The following is a 16,305-nucleotide window of genomic DNA, read 5'->3' on the forward strand; positions in this document are numbered from 1 at the left end:
TGCTGTGCTTGGGAAGATGGTACATGATGGCCCGAGTTCCTGGGCCCCTGCCACCCACGTGGGAGACCCAGATGGAGTTCCTGGCCCCTGGCCGTTGCACACACTGGAGGCCTGACCAGTGGATGGAAGGTCACTGTCTCTGCCTCTCTTTCTGTAACTGACTTTCAAAAGAAATCTTTAAAAAAGAAATCACTGGATTCAGAAGACAGACAATGGACAGTAGTCACGGATACATGTCTACTCAGCCCGACAGTGGACAGTAGTCACGGATACATGTCTACTCAGCCCGACAGTGGACAGTAGTCACGGATACATGTCTACTCAGCCCGACAGTGGACAGTAGTCACGGATACATGTCTACTCAGCCCGACAGTGGACAGTAGTCACGGATACATGTCTACTCAGCCCGACAGTGGACAGTAGTCACGGATACATGTCTACTCAGCCCGACAGTGGACAGTAGTCACGGATACATGTCTACTCAGCCCGACAGTGGACAGTAGTCACGGATACATGTCTACTCAGCCCGACAGTGGACAGTAGTCACGGATACATGTCTACTCAGCCCGACAATGGACAGTAGTCACGGATACATGTCTACTCAGCCCGACAATGGACAGTAGTCACGGATACATGTCTACTCAGCCTGACAGACCTGACGTTTAAGTGGAGATAGGAGAGGCAGGGAGACAAAAAAGAACTGCAAAGTCCCCAGATCTGGTGAAAGGCAGTCATTCACGGGTCTAAGCTCACTCCTAGGCGCGTCACTGAAACGGCTGAAAATACAAAATCAGGACAGCAGCCAGGGAGTGGGAGGGACGACACAGCAGCCGCCTTCCCTCCTGCCGCGAACCACGAAGGCCCGGGCACAGCGGGAGGACTCCACGGCTACAGTAAAACTCCTGCCAAACTAGACTTCTTTTCCTGGTGAGAATGATGCCAAACTACCACGAGGAGATGTTTGTGAAAGAGTGCTAAGGGCGGCTCTCCAGGCTGCAGCCGGACGCCACGGGGCCGTGAAGGCCCAGAGGGGGCCGTGCGCAGGTGCAGTACCACGGCGTGAGGCTGGCAGTGTCTGGGATGGCACACTCGGGTAGGCATGTGGGCAGACAGGGACCTGCCCAACTGCTCGGCTCATGGGACAGTGGGATTAGCGTTTATGGCAATTCCTAGGGCAGCACCAAAAGCAGAATAGAGAGGGAGGCATGGATAGAAACCTGACAGATAAGATGGGATGTTAAACAATGTCCGATTACGGGCCTGTGTTGTAGCCCAGGGGGTTAAGCTGCCCGTGACACCAGCATTCCGTTTCGGAGCAGCGGTTCAAGTCCCAGTTGCTCCACTTCCAATGGAACCCCTCTGCTCATATGCCTTGAAAGGCAGTGGAAGCTGGCCCAGGTGTGTGGGAGACCAGGATGGAGCTCCTGACTCCGGGCTTCAGCCTGACCCAGCCTGGCTGTTGGGGCCATGTGGGAAGTGAGCCCGCAGATGGAAGATTGATCTTGCTATTACTCCCTCTTGCTCTGTAACTCTTTCAAATAAATAATTTTTTTTTTTTTGTATAGTGGGCTAAGCCTCTGCCTGTGGTGCCAGCATCCCATGTGGGCCCCAATTTGAGCCCTGGCTGCTCCACTTCCAATCCAGCTCTCTGCTATGGCCTAGGAAAGCAGCAGAAGGTGGCCCCAGTGGTAGGCCCCTGCACCCACGTGGGAGACCCAGAAGCAGCTCCCGGCTACACCAGTGTCCCATTCGGCACCTCGGGACAAAGAGCGTCCCGAGGAAGGGGCCCACCCTATGAGGCCCACACAATCGGCCGGCTTGCTGTCTAGAGGGTCTTCAAGCCCAGGGCCGGGATGGACCGCCTCCCTGTGCTGAGCAGGCGGCCACAGCTGAGGAAGCCCAGGCAGCTGGGATGCCTGATGGGAGGGCAGAAGAGCGGCCCCGCCTGCAAGCAACCGAGGCCAGGGAGAGGCCATGGGCAAGGGAGAGGAGGAGCGATCCAGGGAGGGGCACACGCGGCCCCTGGCAGCCACGGCCCTCAGAGGACACTGCCTCAGCCGGGTGCAGGCCCAAGGGACCACACTGCTTCAACGCGACCAAGCCTCGCCCCAGCTCGGAACAAAGCACGCGCGCCCTCGCTCCCTTGTGCTCGCTCACACCCCCGCACCACCTAATCCAAAACACCTGGGCTCCAATAAGAACATCACCAGACATGCAAAGAACAAAAAAACCTAATGTACGATGCTAGTGAATCAGTGAACAGAGAGATCCAGACCTGAGAGGAGAGGGACGGCAAAACCGCTCTTACGAGTGAGCTTCCCGCGCTCAAGGAAGCCAAGTGCAGTGAGGCTGGGCAAGGCGGACGACCCAAGCTGAAAGGACAGGGCCTGGTCCGCACAGCGTGGACGGGTCAGCATCAGACAAGACACGCAGACGCCCAGCGAGCTGGCGCCCGGAACAGCAAGGCCGCAAGTGAACACGGAAATGAGCAGCAGAGCGTCACTGAGCTGGGCACAAATGCCCATGAACCCGGAACTGCAGGAGGCAAGCAAGGGTGCCCAGGAGCTTCTGGGGCTCTGAGGAGGACACAGGCCACCGCGGGCCTGAGAGCGGTGAGAGGCGTCCGGAACGCAGAGAACACAGCTCAGCAAGCAGGGAGGCCCTACAAAGGGCCGGGAACAAGCAGGGGGCTCACGGGCAGACGCAGACGGCAGGACGTGAGCAGCAGCCTCGTCCCCTCAGTCGGCTGAGGCCCGCGGCTCGGCCTGCACTCGGCGTGGCGGGTTACGCCGCTGCTTTCAGTGGCGCGCCAGCCTGAGTCCCGGCAGCTCCCGGCTAAGGCACCTGGGAGGCAGCTGACGACGCTCCAAGTACCTGGGCTCCTGCCACCCAGGCGGGAGGCCCAGATGGAGCTCCAGGCCCCTGGCTTCAGCCTGGTCCATCCCTGGCTGTTGCAGCCATGTGGGGAGTGAACCTGTGGATGGAAGACCTCCCTCTCTCTCTGTGTCTGTCTCTCTCTCTGCCTCTAAATCTTAAAAAAAGAGAATCAAGGCCACACCAGGAGACCACAGACACACACACACACACGCACACACACAGCCTCACACATACACACACTCAATGCATACTCATACTAACACACTCACACTCCCCCCCACTCACACGCTCACTCACACACGCTCACTCACACACATGCTCACACGTGCACACTCACACATGCTCTCACACGCTCACTCACGCAGACATGCACACACACAGCCTCACACACACACTCAATGCATACTCATACTAACACACTCACACTCCCCCCCACTCATACACTCATGCTCACACGCTCACTCACACCCATGCACTCCCCTCCCCGGACGGTGAGAACTGAAACGTGACCACAGTGAGCGGCTGTGCAGATGAGGAAACACGGGTGCAGGCTGCGAGCTGCCTCTGCCCTCTTCCCACACACGGGGCTCCGTGGCCTCACCGTCTGGTGCTCCTCCGTCCGCAGGAAGTGCTCCACCAGGAAGCCGTAGACGTCCCCCACGCGGATGATGCTGTCCAGGTCTGGCTCCTGCAGGAGCAGCTCACACTGCCTGACGGACTCCTTGGGGTCCTCCGTGTATGTCCTGCCGAGAGCACACGGGAGCCTGAGCCCGGGCCCCTGCGTCCGCCCGCAGCGTGAGGGCGGGAGGAGCAGGCTCTTGTCCTGCAGGGCAGAGGGCACTGGCGGCCGGCGTGCCTGTGAGGGCGAATCTATGGGCTGAGCTGGTTCACCAGTTCCTATGCTGTTCGTTCACTGAGCCCTGGCCGCTCGCACCGCCAGCTGTGCCCGGACACGAGACCGATGATGTCCCTCGGCAGTCTTTGCCCCAGGGAACAGCCTAAAGAGGACAAAGTGTCACTGAGCTGGGCCCTGGGGACGTGAGTGGGTGGGGAGGGCGTGCTGTGGCGGCACTGGGAGAACTCGGCACACAGATGCTGTGTGACCAGGTGCGGGGCCCGTGGCGTTGCAGGGTGCGGCAGGTGAGCTGGGCAAGGCCAGGGCCTGAGTCTGCGGGGGTGCACCCGGTCTGGGCAGGCAACTGAGCTGGGCGGTTCTCTCTCCACGGAGTCCAGGCCCCGGACTGGGCCACTGCAGGCAGGTGCCTGCCCGCCCAAACGCTTCCTCTCCCTGTGTCCGTGAGCCCTGCCTTGTTGCTGACGACTACTTCCTGCCCGCTCTTCCCTCCTGCCTCCCGCAGCCCATGGCCAGATGTGGACCCCCCAAGGACAGGGTCTGGCCCTGCCTCAGCAACCACAGGTGAGACTCAAAATTCAATACAAACACAGCCGGCTCATTGTAAGCTGATAATTTTGGATGGCTTGTGAATTAAGAACACAGTAAATATCTAAATGGCCCTCGGCAGAAAATCCAGTTCCCCAGCCGCACTCCCTCCCGAGGAGCCCTCTGTGCACAAAACTGCCCAGAACCACGTTTGGGGACAGTGCTGTGGCACAGTGGATACGCTGCTGCTGACCGCACTGCCATCCCCTCTGGCTGCTCCACTTCTGGTCCAGCTCCTGCCAATGCCCTTGGAAAAGCATCCAGTGATGGCCCAAGTGCTGGGCCCCTGCTACCCAGGTGGGAGACCCAGACGGCATTCCTGGCCCTGGCTGCGTGAACCAGTGGGTGGAAGATCGGTCCGTCCCTCACTCTGCCTTTCAAATAAATATTTTAAAAATGCACTGGGATTTTTTCTTTTGAAAGCACTTTGGTGAGGCTGGGCAGAGGCTGAGCTAGAGGCGGGCCTGTCTGTGGAACGAGAAAAGCCAGAAGGCAGCACAGCCGTACTTACCATTCCAGGCCTCCCTTACCGAGGCAGACAATGCAACATCCGGGCCCGAGGCCAGGCGGTAGCTGGCCCAGCCGGGTCACCTGTGTCCCTGCCACACTCCACATGGCCCTGCCAGACTGCTCCGAAAGCTCCCGGCCAAATGGGCCTCACCCTCCTCCCTCTCCCCAAGACTGCGCCCAGGTTCTGGGGGGACTCCGGGGAGGAGCTCAGCACAGTGACAGCCCCCGGTCTCCCACCTCGCTGTCTCAACAGCCTCTGAGGACGAGAGCTTGGTTTGGGTAGGAGAACGTGCAGACACCAACGCAGAAGCCTGGGGTCCCCACCTGCCCGTGTCTGCCCCGGCTGACCCCCACCCCAGCATGGGCAGGGACGCACCTGCGGGCTTGGATGAACCTCTTCACCAGGGTCAGCTTGCTCTGCAGCTGGGCTAGCTTGGTCTCCTGGTCCAAGGGGCTCTTGGCCTTGGCCTTGGACAGGCACTTGTAGGCCTCGGTCAGGGCCCCGTGGGCTTTGTCATAGTTCTGGTACTCGTCGATCTCCACCTGTGCCAACCGACGACAGCGGTCAGAACCCAGTGCGCCGCGAGTCCCCCCCACCCCGGCCCCACTGGAACCCCGAGGAGCAGCCGCACCTGCGCACAGGCGTCATAGAAGCCAGCCAGCAGGTCCAGGGCCCGGCCCTTGGTGTAGAAGCTGATGATGTTCTTCATGATCTCCGGCTCCTTCTGCCAGTCTAGGGACTGCAGGTAGTTGGCGGCCATGACGTAGATTTCCTTCTGCCTGGAGACGCCCGCGAAGAACACAATTCTCTCGGTGTCTCCGGACTTGAGCAACGCCCTCATGGCCTAGGCGGAGGCAGCCAGGACTCAGGTGGCAGAGCCTGGAGGAGCTGGGGCCGCCCACACCCTAGCTCCTGGAGGAGAGCTGCCTCGGGCTTCCCGGCCAGGGCGATGGGACTCGGGGAGCGCTCTGCAGGTGTCCTTCGAGGCTCATCCCCTGCTCGGGGGGCACGGGGGCGGGGACTCCCAGTGACCGGGCCCGGCGCCTACCCACCTTCAGCTTGTTTCCGGCCTGGGTGTACTTCTTGGTGGCCAGGTGGTAGCTGCCCTGGCGCATGCAGCAGTTGGCCACCTGCTCCAGCAGCTCGCGCCGGGCCTCCTCAGACAGGTCCTTGGAGTCCTTGGGCACGGTCATCTTCTCGGCCATCTCCTCGGTGATGGTCATATTCTGCTCCAGACACAACTGCAGGGCTTCGTGATACTGCAGAGGGCCACACACAAGACGGGGCTGTCACCAGGGCCACAGTGCCTGGGCAGCCGGCACCTTACCCCTTCCCTGCAAGCCGGGCCCCAAGGCCCAGCCTGGGTCGGACATGGGAGAGACAAGGTGCTTCACACCCGTGGGCCTGAAGGACACAAGGCTCGTGCGTGCTCCTGCCCCTCCCAGCTGTGGCAGGGAGACCCAGAGTCAAGAGAACGCTGCACTTGTTATGGGAGTAAAAGGCACGGGACAATTAGTTCATATCTCATTTTACAAATTTTAAATTAAGGGGTTTAATTTCCTTAGAATCTTAATAATTTTTTTATATATTTAAAAAAAATTGGAAGGCAGAGTTAGAGAGAGAGAGGGAGGGAGAGAAAGACAGAGAGAGGAAGAGATATTCCATATGAGGGTTCACTCCCCAGATGGCTGCAACGGCTGGGGCTGCGCCAGGCTGAAGCCAGGAGCCAGGAGTCTTATCTGGGTCTCCCACGTGGGTGCAGGGGCCCTGGCATTTGGGCCATCTTGCACTGTTCTCCCAGGCCATGGCAGACAGCTGGATCAGTGGAGCAGCCGCGTCCTGAATGGGCACTCATATGGGATGCCAGTGTTGCAAGGGGTGGTTTTACCTGTTAAGCCATATCGCCGGGCCTAAAAGTTTTACATTCTTAAGGATATGTCTTGGGAAACAGAACAATTCTGCCTTGGAGGTCACTCTGTCCCAGATGCGAGGAGCGGCCACGCGCTGTGACCGCCACGGCTCCATGCGGGAGCACACCCGTGGAGGACAAGAGCGGCTCTGTGGGGCGGGGCCCTGGGTGCCCAACGTCCATGAAGGTTCCCGGGAAGGGCACTGCTGGGCCCAGGGAGACACCAGTTCACTGTGGCGGGCTCCGGCTTCAGCATCCCTGCATCCGGCATCCAGGCCTGGGCACGCCTGCCTCCCACGGCCGCCGCGTGGTTTTCCCGCCTTGTCACCCCACCAGCTCGGTGCACACAGACGGTGCCTCCTGGAGTCTGTGCGCTCTGCTGCACTCTAAGGCCAAGCGCTTCCCACCCAGGCACCACCCGTGCTTCCGTTTCCGGGAACGGCCCGGCCTCAGCCCTCTGCTCTGCGTCACTGCGGAGTTTCTCGTTGGTTTACAGGAACCCGGTGAGTGCTAAGAAACCAGCCTTCTGGTGACACGGTGTGCTCTCTCCATTTTACCACTTATTACTTTGTTTGCTATGGTGTCTTTCAGACATGTATTTGGCTGGACTGATCCAACCTGTCCATGGTGGCTTCTGGGCTGGACGCTGACCGAGAGTGAGGCTTTCCGGGGAGGAAGTGCTGCGGCTCTGCTGCCACGTTTCCCACCTGGGCGGCCTGGCCCTGCCAGCCTGGCTCTGGGCTGGCCCGCTGGCCCCAGTGTTGCGCCGCCCCCTTCCTCACCGGCTCAGTGTCTACACCACATGGCTACGGCTGTTTCTGGATTCTCTAATATCCCCTGATCTGCAGGCCAGTTCACGAACCAGATGCCAATTTCCAATTCTCTAGCCTGTCCCGAGACGGTCAACCTCCTCTTTTCCAGATGTCCCTGGGCCGTTCTGGCCACTTAGTTTTCACTGTGAAAACACAGGATCGACTCACGCAGTCCGAGAAAAGCCTCCGCTGTTCCCCTGGCAGCACAGAGGAGCTTCAGAAAGTTTGTGGGAAAACAGAAATAGAAGACAATGCCGATGGCCATGCATGTTCTGAACTCTTCTTTTAAATTTTCATTTTGTGGCCGGCGCCGTGGCTTAACAGGCTAATCCTCCACCTTGCGGCGCCAGAACACCGGGTTCTAGTCCCGGTTGGGGCGCTGGATTCTATCCCGGTTGCCCCCTCTTCCAGTCCAGCTCTCTGCTATGGCCCGGGAAGGCAGTGGAGGATGGCCCAAGTGCTTGGGCCCTGCACCCCATGGGAGACCAGGAGAAGCACCTGGCTCCTGGCTTCGGATGAGCGAGATGCACCGGCCGCAGCGGCCATTGGAGGGTGAACCAACGGCAAAAAGGAAGACCTTTCTCTCTGTCTCTCTGTCTCTCTCACTATCCACTCTGCCTGTCAAAAAAAAAAAGTTTAAATTTTCATTTTGTAAAGGTTTATTTATGTATTTGAAAAGCAGAGTTACAGACAGAGAGAAGGAGAGGCACAGAGAGACAGAGAGATCCTCCATTTGCTGGTTCAGCTCCCAATGGCTGAAGCGACTAGGGCTGGGCCAGGCCGGATCCAGCAGCCCAGAGCCTCACTGGGTCTCCCACGTGGGTGCAGGGCCATAGCACTTGGGCGTCTTCTGCTGTCTTCCTAGGTGCATTAGAGGGAGCTGGATGGGAAGTGGAGCAGGCCAGTCTTGAACTGGTGCCCACGTGGGATGCTGGTGCCGCAGGCCGTGGCTTTAACCAGCTGCGCCACAGCGCCGGCCTGTAGGGGGTCTTCCTAACCAAGCACCCAGTGTGCGCCTTTGCATGTGGACGAGAACAGAGGGCACGCAAGGCTCCGGCTGCAGGCAGAGGGCCCCTTTCACCTGGAAATGCTAACTTCGCACTGCTGACAATTCTCTACATCTCCTCGGGGTTTCCAGCAGGGGAGAAGATGGCGCGCGGTGGGTTTAGTGGTTTCGGAAGCTGCACCCCCCCCTCGGAGAGCCTGGGCTCCAGTCCTGCCTCTGCCTCCGCTCCTAGCTCCCTGCTAGAGCACAGCCTGGGAGGCCGCGGTGCTGGCTCAAGGGCTCGGGCCCCGGCCACCATGTGGGAGACCCGGATGGAGTTCCCAGCTCCTGGCTTCACCCTGGCCAGCCCTGGCTGTGGTGGGCATTTGGGGAGTGAACCAGAGGATGGGTCCGCACTCTCTGTCACTCTGCCTTTCAAATAAATAAATAAATAAATCTTTCAAAAATTTTTAAAAAAGGTGAGTGCATATACCCTTAAGATTGACGACCACTGAAATACAGAAATACCCAGTGTGGGTGAGCTGTGGGGAGGTCAGGGCCCGCACGCTGCAGGAGGGAATGTGGGCACTGCAGCTGTCATGGCAAACGGGCAGGTGGCTCCTCGCAAAAGCCAGCACAGGACGAGGACAGCCAGTGCCCACCTGGGCTGAGGACAGGGCCCCCCAACCGCAGCAGCGCGTCCACAGAGCCAAGGGACAAACCACCAGATGCCCTTCAATGACGAGCAGAAAGACGACGTGGGGGCCATCGACAGGGGTCCCCGTTCCACCTGGGTGGACCCGGAGGACTTCCCGCTCAGTGAAATCACCCAGTCACGAAAAGGCAAACACCGAGAGATTCCATGAGGAGGCGCCTACATTAGAGACAGAAGGCAGAATGGCGGGTGCCGGCGCTGTGGTGTAGTGGGTAAAGCTACCGTCTGAAACGCCGGCATCCCATATGCGCGCCAGCTTGGGTCCCGGCTGCTCCACTTCTTATCCAGCTCCCTGCCAATATGCTTGGGAAAGCAGTGGAAGATGGCCCAAGCACTTGGGCCCCTGCACCCATGTTCTCCCAGCTCCTGGCTTTGGCCTGGCCCAGCCCATGCCGTTGTGGCCATGTGGGGAGTGAGCCAGTAGATGGACTCTCTCACTCTCTCAGAATGGTGGATGCCGGGGCTGGGGAGATGGGGAGCTGTCTGCTGGGCCAGTCTCCCCGTGCAGACTGGCTGGACAAAGATGAGGACAGACTCAACACACTGAACCACATGCCGACAAGACGGCCAAGATGGTTTTACGTGACGCGTATCTCACCACACACGTGCACACATGTGTAAAAGCTAAGGTTAGGGCAACTCCTTGGGTGTGGCTCGAAGACATGCCTGAGGGGTATGCAGAGTGCCCACAACACGGCCTGTGTGTGCTGCTCGGTGGCCTTGTCAGAGCCCCGGCCCGTAGCACCTGCTGCAGCTGAGACGGCAAAGCCACGCCCACACCCTGGGGCCCCAAGGCCGCCCGCCCGCCAGCACCTTTTTGGCTGTCAGCAGCAGCTCCACCGCCTTGTCGTACTGGCTGTGCTCCATGAAGAAGTCCGAGCAGCGGGCCAGCAGGGCAGGGTCCGACTTCTCATCCAAGTCCTCCGCTATGAGCTGCAGGGCCACGAACTGCTGGGTGGCAAAGGCCAGCTCCAGGGCCTTGGAGAAGTGGCCGGCCTGTGGGCAGCAGAGGGCACTGAGCAGGTGCCCAGGCCTTGGGGAAGTGGCCGGCCAGTGGATGGCAGAGGGCACCGAGCAGGCACCCGGGCCTCGGGGAAGTGGCCGGCCTGTGGGCAGCAGAGGGCACTGAGCAGGCCTTGGGGAAGTGTCGGCAGAGGGCACTGAGCAGGTGCCCAGGCCTCGGGGAAGTGGCCGGCCTGTGGGCAGCAGAGAGCACTGAGCAGGTGCCCAGGCCTTGGGGAAGTGGCCGGCAGAGGGCACTGAGCAGGCACCCAGGCCTTGGGGAAGTGGCCGGTAGAGGGCACTGAGCAGGTGCCCAGGCCTTGGGGAAGTGGCCGGCCTGTGGGCAGCAGAGGGCACTGAGCAGGTGCCTGGGCCTTGGAGAAGTGGCCGGCCTGTGGGCAGCAGAGGGCACTGAGCAGGCACCCAGGCCTTGGGGAAGTGGCCGGCCTGTGGGCAGCAGAGGGCACTGAGCAGGTGCCCAGGCCTTGGGGAAGTGGCCGGCAGAGGGCACTGAGCAGGCACCCAGGCCTTGGGGAAGTGGCCGGTAGAGGGCACTGAGCAGGTGCCCAGGCCTTGGGGAAGTGGCCGGCCTGTGGATGGCAGAGGGCACTGAGCAGGTGCCCAGGCCTTGGGGAAGTGGCCGGCCTGTGGGCAGCAGAGGGCACTGAGCAGGCCTTGGGGAAGTGTCGGCAGAGGGCACTGAGCAGGTGCCTGGGCCTTGGAGAAGTGGCCGGCCTGTGGGCAGCAGAGGGCACTGAGCAGGCGCCTGGGCCTGTGCCCCGAGCACCCCCTCACCTTGTGGTACAGCATGACTGCCCTATCCATCTGCTCGCCTTTCTCCTCGTAGTACCGGGCCGCCTCGATCATGTCTTCCGGGGAGCTCAGCAGGGCCAGGTTCATGAGCTGGTCATCCAGACCATTCTCCTGTGGGGGCAGGCGGGGCTCTGAGCCGCTCCTGCCCGGCCACCCCGCTCCCTCCAGGTCTGCCAGTTGCCTGTGCCCTGTGCCGCTGTGGCTTAGAGTCAGGAGGGCTCACTGGGGTCCCAAGGGCCCAGGGCATCCGCGATGCTTCTTGATTTCTGTACAGAGCGCTGCAGTGTCTCTGAAGGGTCTGGCCACTCGCAAGGCCACCCCAAGCAGCCTGCAGGCCGCTGTCCCCTACCTTGCACAGGCGGATCGCGTTGTTGAAGGCCTGCGCCCGCGTGTAGAAGTGCACTGCCTGCCGCACCTCCTCCTGGCTCTCGTACTGGCGGGCCAGGTGATAGGACGCTGCCCAGTTCCCGGTCTCGTTGGCGATCTCCGCAGCCTACGAAGATGGGAGCGGCCCACGTGCTGGTGTGCGCCCGGGGGCCGCCCTCCCGAGCAGGTGCTCCCACGGGCCTGCTCACCTTCCGAACGTCGCCCTGGAAGCAGTGGATGCGGACCAGGGAGAAGGTATCCTGTGCCAGCTCGTAGTAGCGCAGCGCCGTGTCCATCTCCGCCTGACTCTCCAGGTACTGGGCCCACCACCGCCACAGGGTCCTGCGAGCGGCTCGGCAGCCTCAGGCTCTCAGAGCCCTGCTCCCACAGGAAGGGTCCCACCCCCGGCCCCCCACTGCCCTCCGCACCACCTGCAAAGGACCTGAAGCCGGGACCCCGGCTGGGGGCCCACGGCAGCCTGGACGGACGGCGGGGGCTGCCCGAGGGCACCCACCTGTCCTTCATCTTATTGACGTACAGCTCCAGGGCCTGCAGGTCTTCCGAGAGCATCCGCGGCACCTCGAAGCGGTGGGTGTCTGACTTCTCGTAGCTGCGGGAGGACACAGGAGGACCTGATCCCTCCCACCTGGGCCTGTGCTCACACGCAGGCCGAGCGCTGGGGCTGAGCAGCGGCCGGTGGGTGTGTGGGGCTGGGATCTCAGCACAGCCCTGCTCTGGAGCCCTCCACGGCGGCACACCCGTCTCCTCGGAGCCACCGAACCAGTGCAAGCAAGGGCCACACGCTCTTCAGCCTGAGTCGAAACCAGGAGCCAGGCCGGAAGTAAGGCCCGGCAGCTCCCCTCCGACAACCTCCACGGCCACCTCGCACGGCACAGAGGAGCCCGGGGAGGCTGGGCCCACCCCAAGGGGGTCTCAAGGCCCCATACTCACTAACTGAGGGCCAGGCTGCGGTCGGCACTGGCCTCCAGGTGCCTGGCATAGTTGTAGTAGGTAGTGCGCAGGTGGACACGGTCGTGGCGCTCGGCGACCTCCATAGCTTTCTGCCACTGGCCTGAGGCCTGGTAAAACTTGTTGAGAAGGTCGTAGCGCTTGCATTTCTGGTACAGCTGCTCGGCGTCCTCCTGGTGCGGGGAGATGGCGCCTCAGCACCACTGCAGCCCCAGGAACCCATGTTCCCAACAAAGACCGTCCAGGAGTGAAGCAGGCAGCGGACCGCCCACCTCAGGCGCCAGCCCTGCCGCCAGGGGTGCTGCACACGCCCCAGACAGCGCCCCAGGGTGCCCACGGACGTCACGTGCCGCTCTGGCCCCAGAGCTGCAGAGCGACCTGTGTGCTGCCACAGGGAGTCTGCATGCTGGGCCTCCTGCTCCCCACCAGCCCCGGGGAGCCCCGTGCTCCCAGCACTAACCCCACCCAGGAAGTGCTGTGCTCCTCCGGCAATAAGAGCCCTCAAGTGCTCCTGCCATGGGTGCTCTGCAGGTGGCACCTGATCGGCCCCCTTCCCTGAGGTCTGCTCCCCACCACCTGGGTGACAGTGAAGAGGACAGAAACCAGGGTGTCCTCGTTCCCCACCCCACCCCCCGCCTCCCTCTGCAGCCCTGGGGCCCTGAGAACCCAGCAGGGCCCTGCCTCTCCCCCACCCCCAGCTGGCACCCCAGCTGCGGAGGCTCTGTGCTCAGGGCACCCCTGCCCCCCTTATGACAGGCCCGTGGCAGGAGCCAGCGCCTGTCAGTCATTCTGACCATCCCACTCACCAGCATGCCCAGCTGTACGGCCAGCATGGCCACACGGGCCTCCAGCTCCGGCTCCCGCTCGGCCTCGCGCAGTGCCCGGGCCCCGCGGGCGTGGCCCATGTTCCCCAGGCACACCTTGGCCACATCCAGCCGCTGCGTCTTCACACACATGCGGGCCATGTTCTCCCAGACGGTCTCGCTGCAGGCAGAGGGGGTTGGTCAGCCTCCAGTCCAGTGCGGGCCTCAGCAGCACCTCTCCCTCAGAATCTGGCCGCATGGCCGCCGAGAAGGGGCAGTCAGAGCACCACAGGGGCCCCGCTCCCACCACCCACTCCCACCATCCCTGGGGGTGGACCTGCAGCTGGCGTTTGGGAGCCAGAGGCCACCCATCACACAGCTCGGCTGGCCCCAAGGACCAAGGGGTCCGGTGACAGGCAGGAGTGTCTGTGGAGGGTGCCAAACCCCGGTGCTTCTTCCTGAGGGACCAGAGGCTCTACAGCCCCGGCAAGGCCTCCTAATGTCAGGGCCTGCACAGGGGAGGGACAGCCATGGCCTCACAACAGCTCCAGGAAACCCAGAGCGCGAGTCCACACCCCATCAGCCCTGTGAGAAGCCGACCCTGCCCCCACCCCGGGCCAGCGGGGCAACCCAAGGGCTGGGGCCAGAGAAGACGACCCGCCCTGCACCCCGTTGGTGGCCTCGTGCACTCTGAGGAGCAGCCGCAGCAGCGAGAGCACACTGCCCTCCTTCCTAGGGTTCCCTAGAGCGCTCTCCCACTCTGAGGCTGACCCAGCGACTTCCTCCTGGGAGGTCACTGGCTTGGCGTGAACCCTGCAACGGCAGTGCCTCCCGGCTTGTGCAGGCCCAAGGGACGTCAGGCTGCACCCAGGTCACCGAGCGCTGTGCCGACACAGAGGAGGGCTGGGCTCACAGCCCCGCCTCAAGGTGGCACAGGGCAGCAGGTGCCTCTGCCACACGTCCTGAGGCACTGCCCCCAGCTTGGCTTCAGGTCTGGACACTGGGCTCCAGGCGTCACATGGAGGCGGCCACAGGGTAGAGAGCAGGCAGAGGCAGCAAGTGCGCTGGTCCTATCATCCCCCACCAGGTGTGCTGGCCGGCGCACGAGTGCTGCCAGCAACCAAACATGCGCACAGGCCACACGTATGAGCACCCGCGTGGACCACGTGTGGGCACACACACTGCATAACCCGTGGAGCGGCCTTGGGGCCCGGGGGATGTGCAGGCAGGAGCGTCTGGGGGAGGACCCTCATCAGGCCCTCCCCTCACATTCCTCGCCAAGACCTCCAGATACAGCGGCAGCCCTCCCCGCAGTCAGACGCGGCCGGGACGAGCTGCTGACGGGCCTGCGCCCTGGTGAGTGTGAGCGTGCCAGGGTGGGTACGTGGTGGGGCCTGGAGGCATCTTCCTGGTAGCTCTGAGGGGAGGGGCCGGGAGGAGCCATAGCCCTGCCTTGGATTCACTGTGCAAGGGCGGATCTGTCCCCCACATCGCCCCTGTCCTGGAGACAAGGCCTCCACCGTGGGGGGCTCTGACGCGCAGCCTGGAAGGGTGCCACCAGCCGGGCAGGCGGAAGCTGGCGCGGGGCTAGGGCTGCCTCAAGAAGACCATGCTGAACCGAGCTCTGCTGGAGAGGCCCGGCCCCAGGGAGCCAGCTGCAGCCACTGGCTCCTGGCCACGTCTCAGCCCCCACGCCGATTCCTGACACGCTCTGCGCCCAGGTCACCCAGGACTGAGGGGCGGCCTGCACTCCAGTGTGGACTTCTGGGGCTGTGCGTCTGACACACATTCCAAGAAGTACCCCCCCCCCCGCCCCCGCTCGGGTCTCGAGAATTTCCTGTCAGCTGAGCCAGCCTGTGCAGCCGCTCACATCTGCACGCCATCAGCCCCGAGAGGCCCCTGCAACGAGGGGCAGGCTGCGGGGAGCCGGGCCAGGCGGCCTGACGGGCTCCGAGGAGGCACTGGCCGTCCCCGCGCCGCTGGGCGGACGTGCGGGAGCTGCTCTCCAGCTCAGGACCAGACCACGGCCAGCGAACGGCAGCCAGAGCAGGAGGGGCCCTAACAGGACACGGGGAGCCGCTGGCCTGGCCCCGGTCGCTTCGGGTGAGCCTCACAGGGGCCATGTGGATGGACAAGAGGGCCGTGGGTGCTCTGAGGACACATTCCAGGGGGTGGGGTCCCTGCAAACTCCAGTTCTGCTCCCAGGCCAACTCCCCTCCCACGCCAGCTGCCCAACACCAGGAGCAAGAAGCTGGGGTGCATGGCCGAGACACAGGGACCCAGGGCCTGGCAGGAGCCCCCAGAAGTGCCAGGGCAAGAGAGGGCGACGCTGGAGGCTGCCCCAGGGGTCCCAGGGGCCCTGTGTCTGGGGAGCACCTCAGGGGCAAGCGCCTGGCTTGCCTCCATCTCCATCCAGCCTTACATGGAGCTGGCCCAGGACTACCTCCAAGACAGTCAACGCCTGTGCCCTGGGTTCTGGAACTGCGAGCTTGCTTTTCCTGGAGATTAGCCATTTAAAGACCAAGCAAGGGTGTGTGATATAATTAAGGCGGGGCATCGATGCTCCCCTCCTGGAAACTTCCTGCCCCGGGAGCCCGTCGCACTGTGTGCTGGGGGCCGCTGCTGCTCCCCAAGTCCCTCTCAGAGAACAGGCCAAGGTGGGCCCGACCATGACAGCCTGCCCCAGGGGTTCTGAGCTGCCCGGTGAGTGGAGATGGCCACAAGGCCATGCCCCATGGCCTCGTGCAGCCCCAGCACAGAGAGGCAGGGGCGGGGAGGGGGAGCTCGGGCCAGCTGCTGAAGATGTGACGGACCCTGGAATGGGGCAGGTCTCTCAGGACATCGACGGGCCCAGCTCCTCAGGACCCAGGACTGGCCAAAGGCTGCCCAGAGCTCCTGTCTTTTAGGACGCTCAGCTCAGTGTGCGTGTGTGGGGGTCTGGCTGTACACGTCACACACAGAGCTGCACGTGGGCAGTGACTGGGGGAGCCAAGCACAGGATTGGGGCAGGCACTTTCTGCCTGACAGTCCTTGGCACACAGGCATCCCCACGCTGCGTCCGGGACACAACAGGGAACACCCTACCCCGGTCCCTGGACTTAA

At 62.5% G+C, this 16,305-nt stretch overlaps 1 protein-coding gene across 2 annotated transcripts in view; it reads right to left on the bottom strand.

The window, feature by feature from the left end:
* Positions 1–16,305, bottom strand: part of IFT140 (intraflagellar transport 140) — a 99,596-nt gene that overhangs the window by 2,132 nt on the left and 81,159 nt on the right. For both annotated transcript variants that reach the window (XM_062180996.1, XM_062180997.1), the window contains exons 19-29: positions 13,207–13,384; positions 12,383–12,573; positions 11,946–12,041; positions 11,641–11,773; positions 11,415–11,558; positions 11,048–11,176; positions 10,064–10,246; positions 5,882–6,088; positions 5,461–5,673; positions 5,205–5,371; positions 3,479–3,620 (exon numbers count right to left, since the gene is read on the bottom strand). In XM_062180996.1, coding sequence (XP_062036980.1) covers positions 3,479–3,620; positions 5,205–5,371; positions 5,461–5,673; positions 5,882–6,088; positions 10,064–10,246; positions 11,048–11,176; positions 11,415–11,558; positions 11,641–11,773; positions 11,946–12,041; positions 12,383–12,573; positions 13,207–13,384 — 1,783 coding nt within the window. The remainder of the gene's footprint in view (positions 1–3,478; positions 3,621–5,204; positions 5,372–5,460; positions 5,674–5,881; positions 6,089–10,063; positions 10,247–11,047; positions 11,177–11,414; positions 11,559–11,640; positions 11,774–11,945; positions 12,042–12,382; positions 12,574–13,206; positions 13,385–16,305) is intronic.

The sequence above is a fragment of the Lepus europaeus genome, chromosome 21 (genome assembly GCF_033115175.1).
Source record: "Lepus europaeus isolate LE1 chromosome 21, mLepTim1.pri, whole genome shotgun sequence".
NCBI lineage: Eukaryota > Metazoa > Chordata > Mammalia > Lagomorpha > Leporidae > Lepus > Lepus europaeus.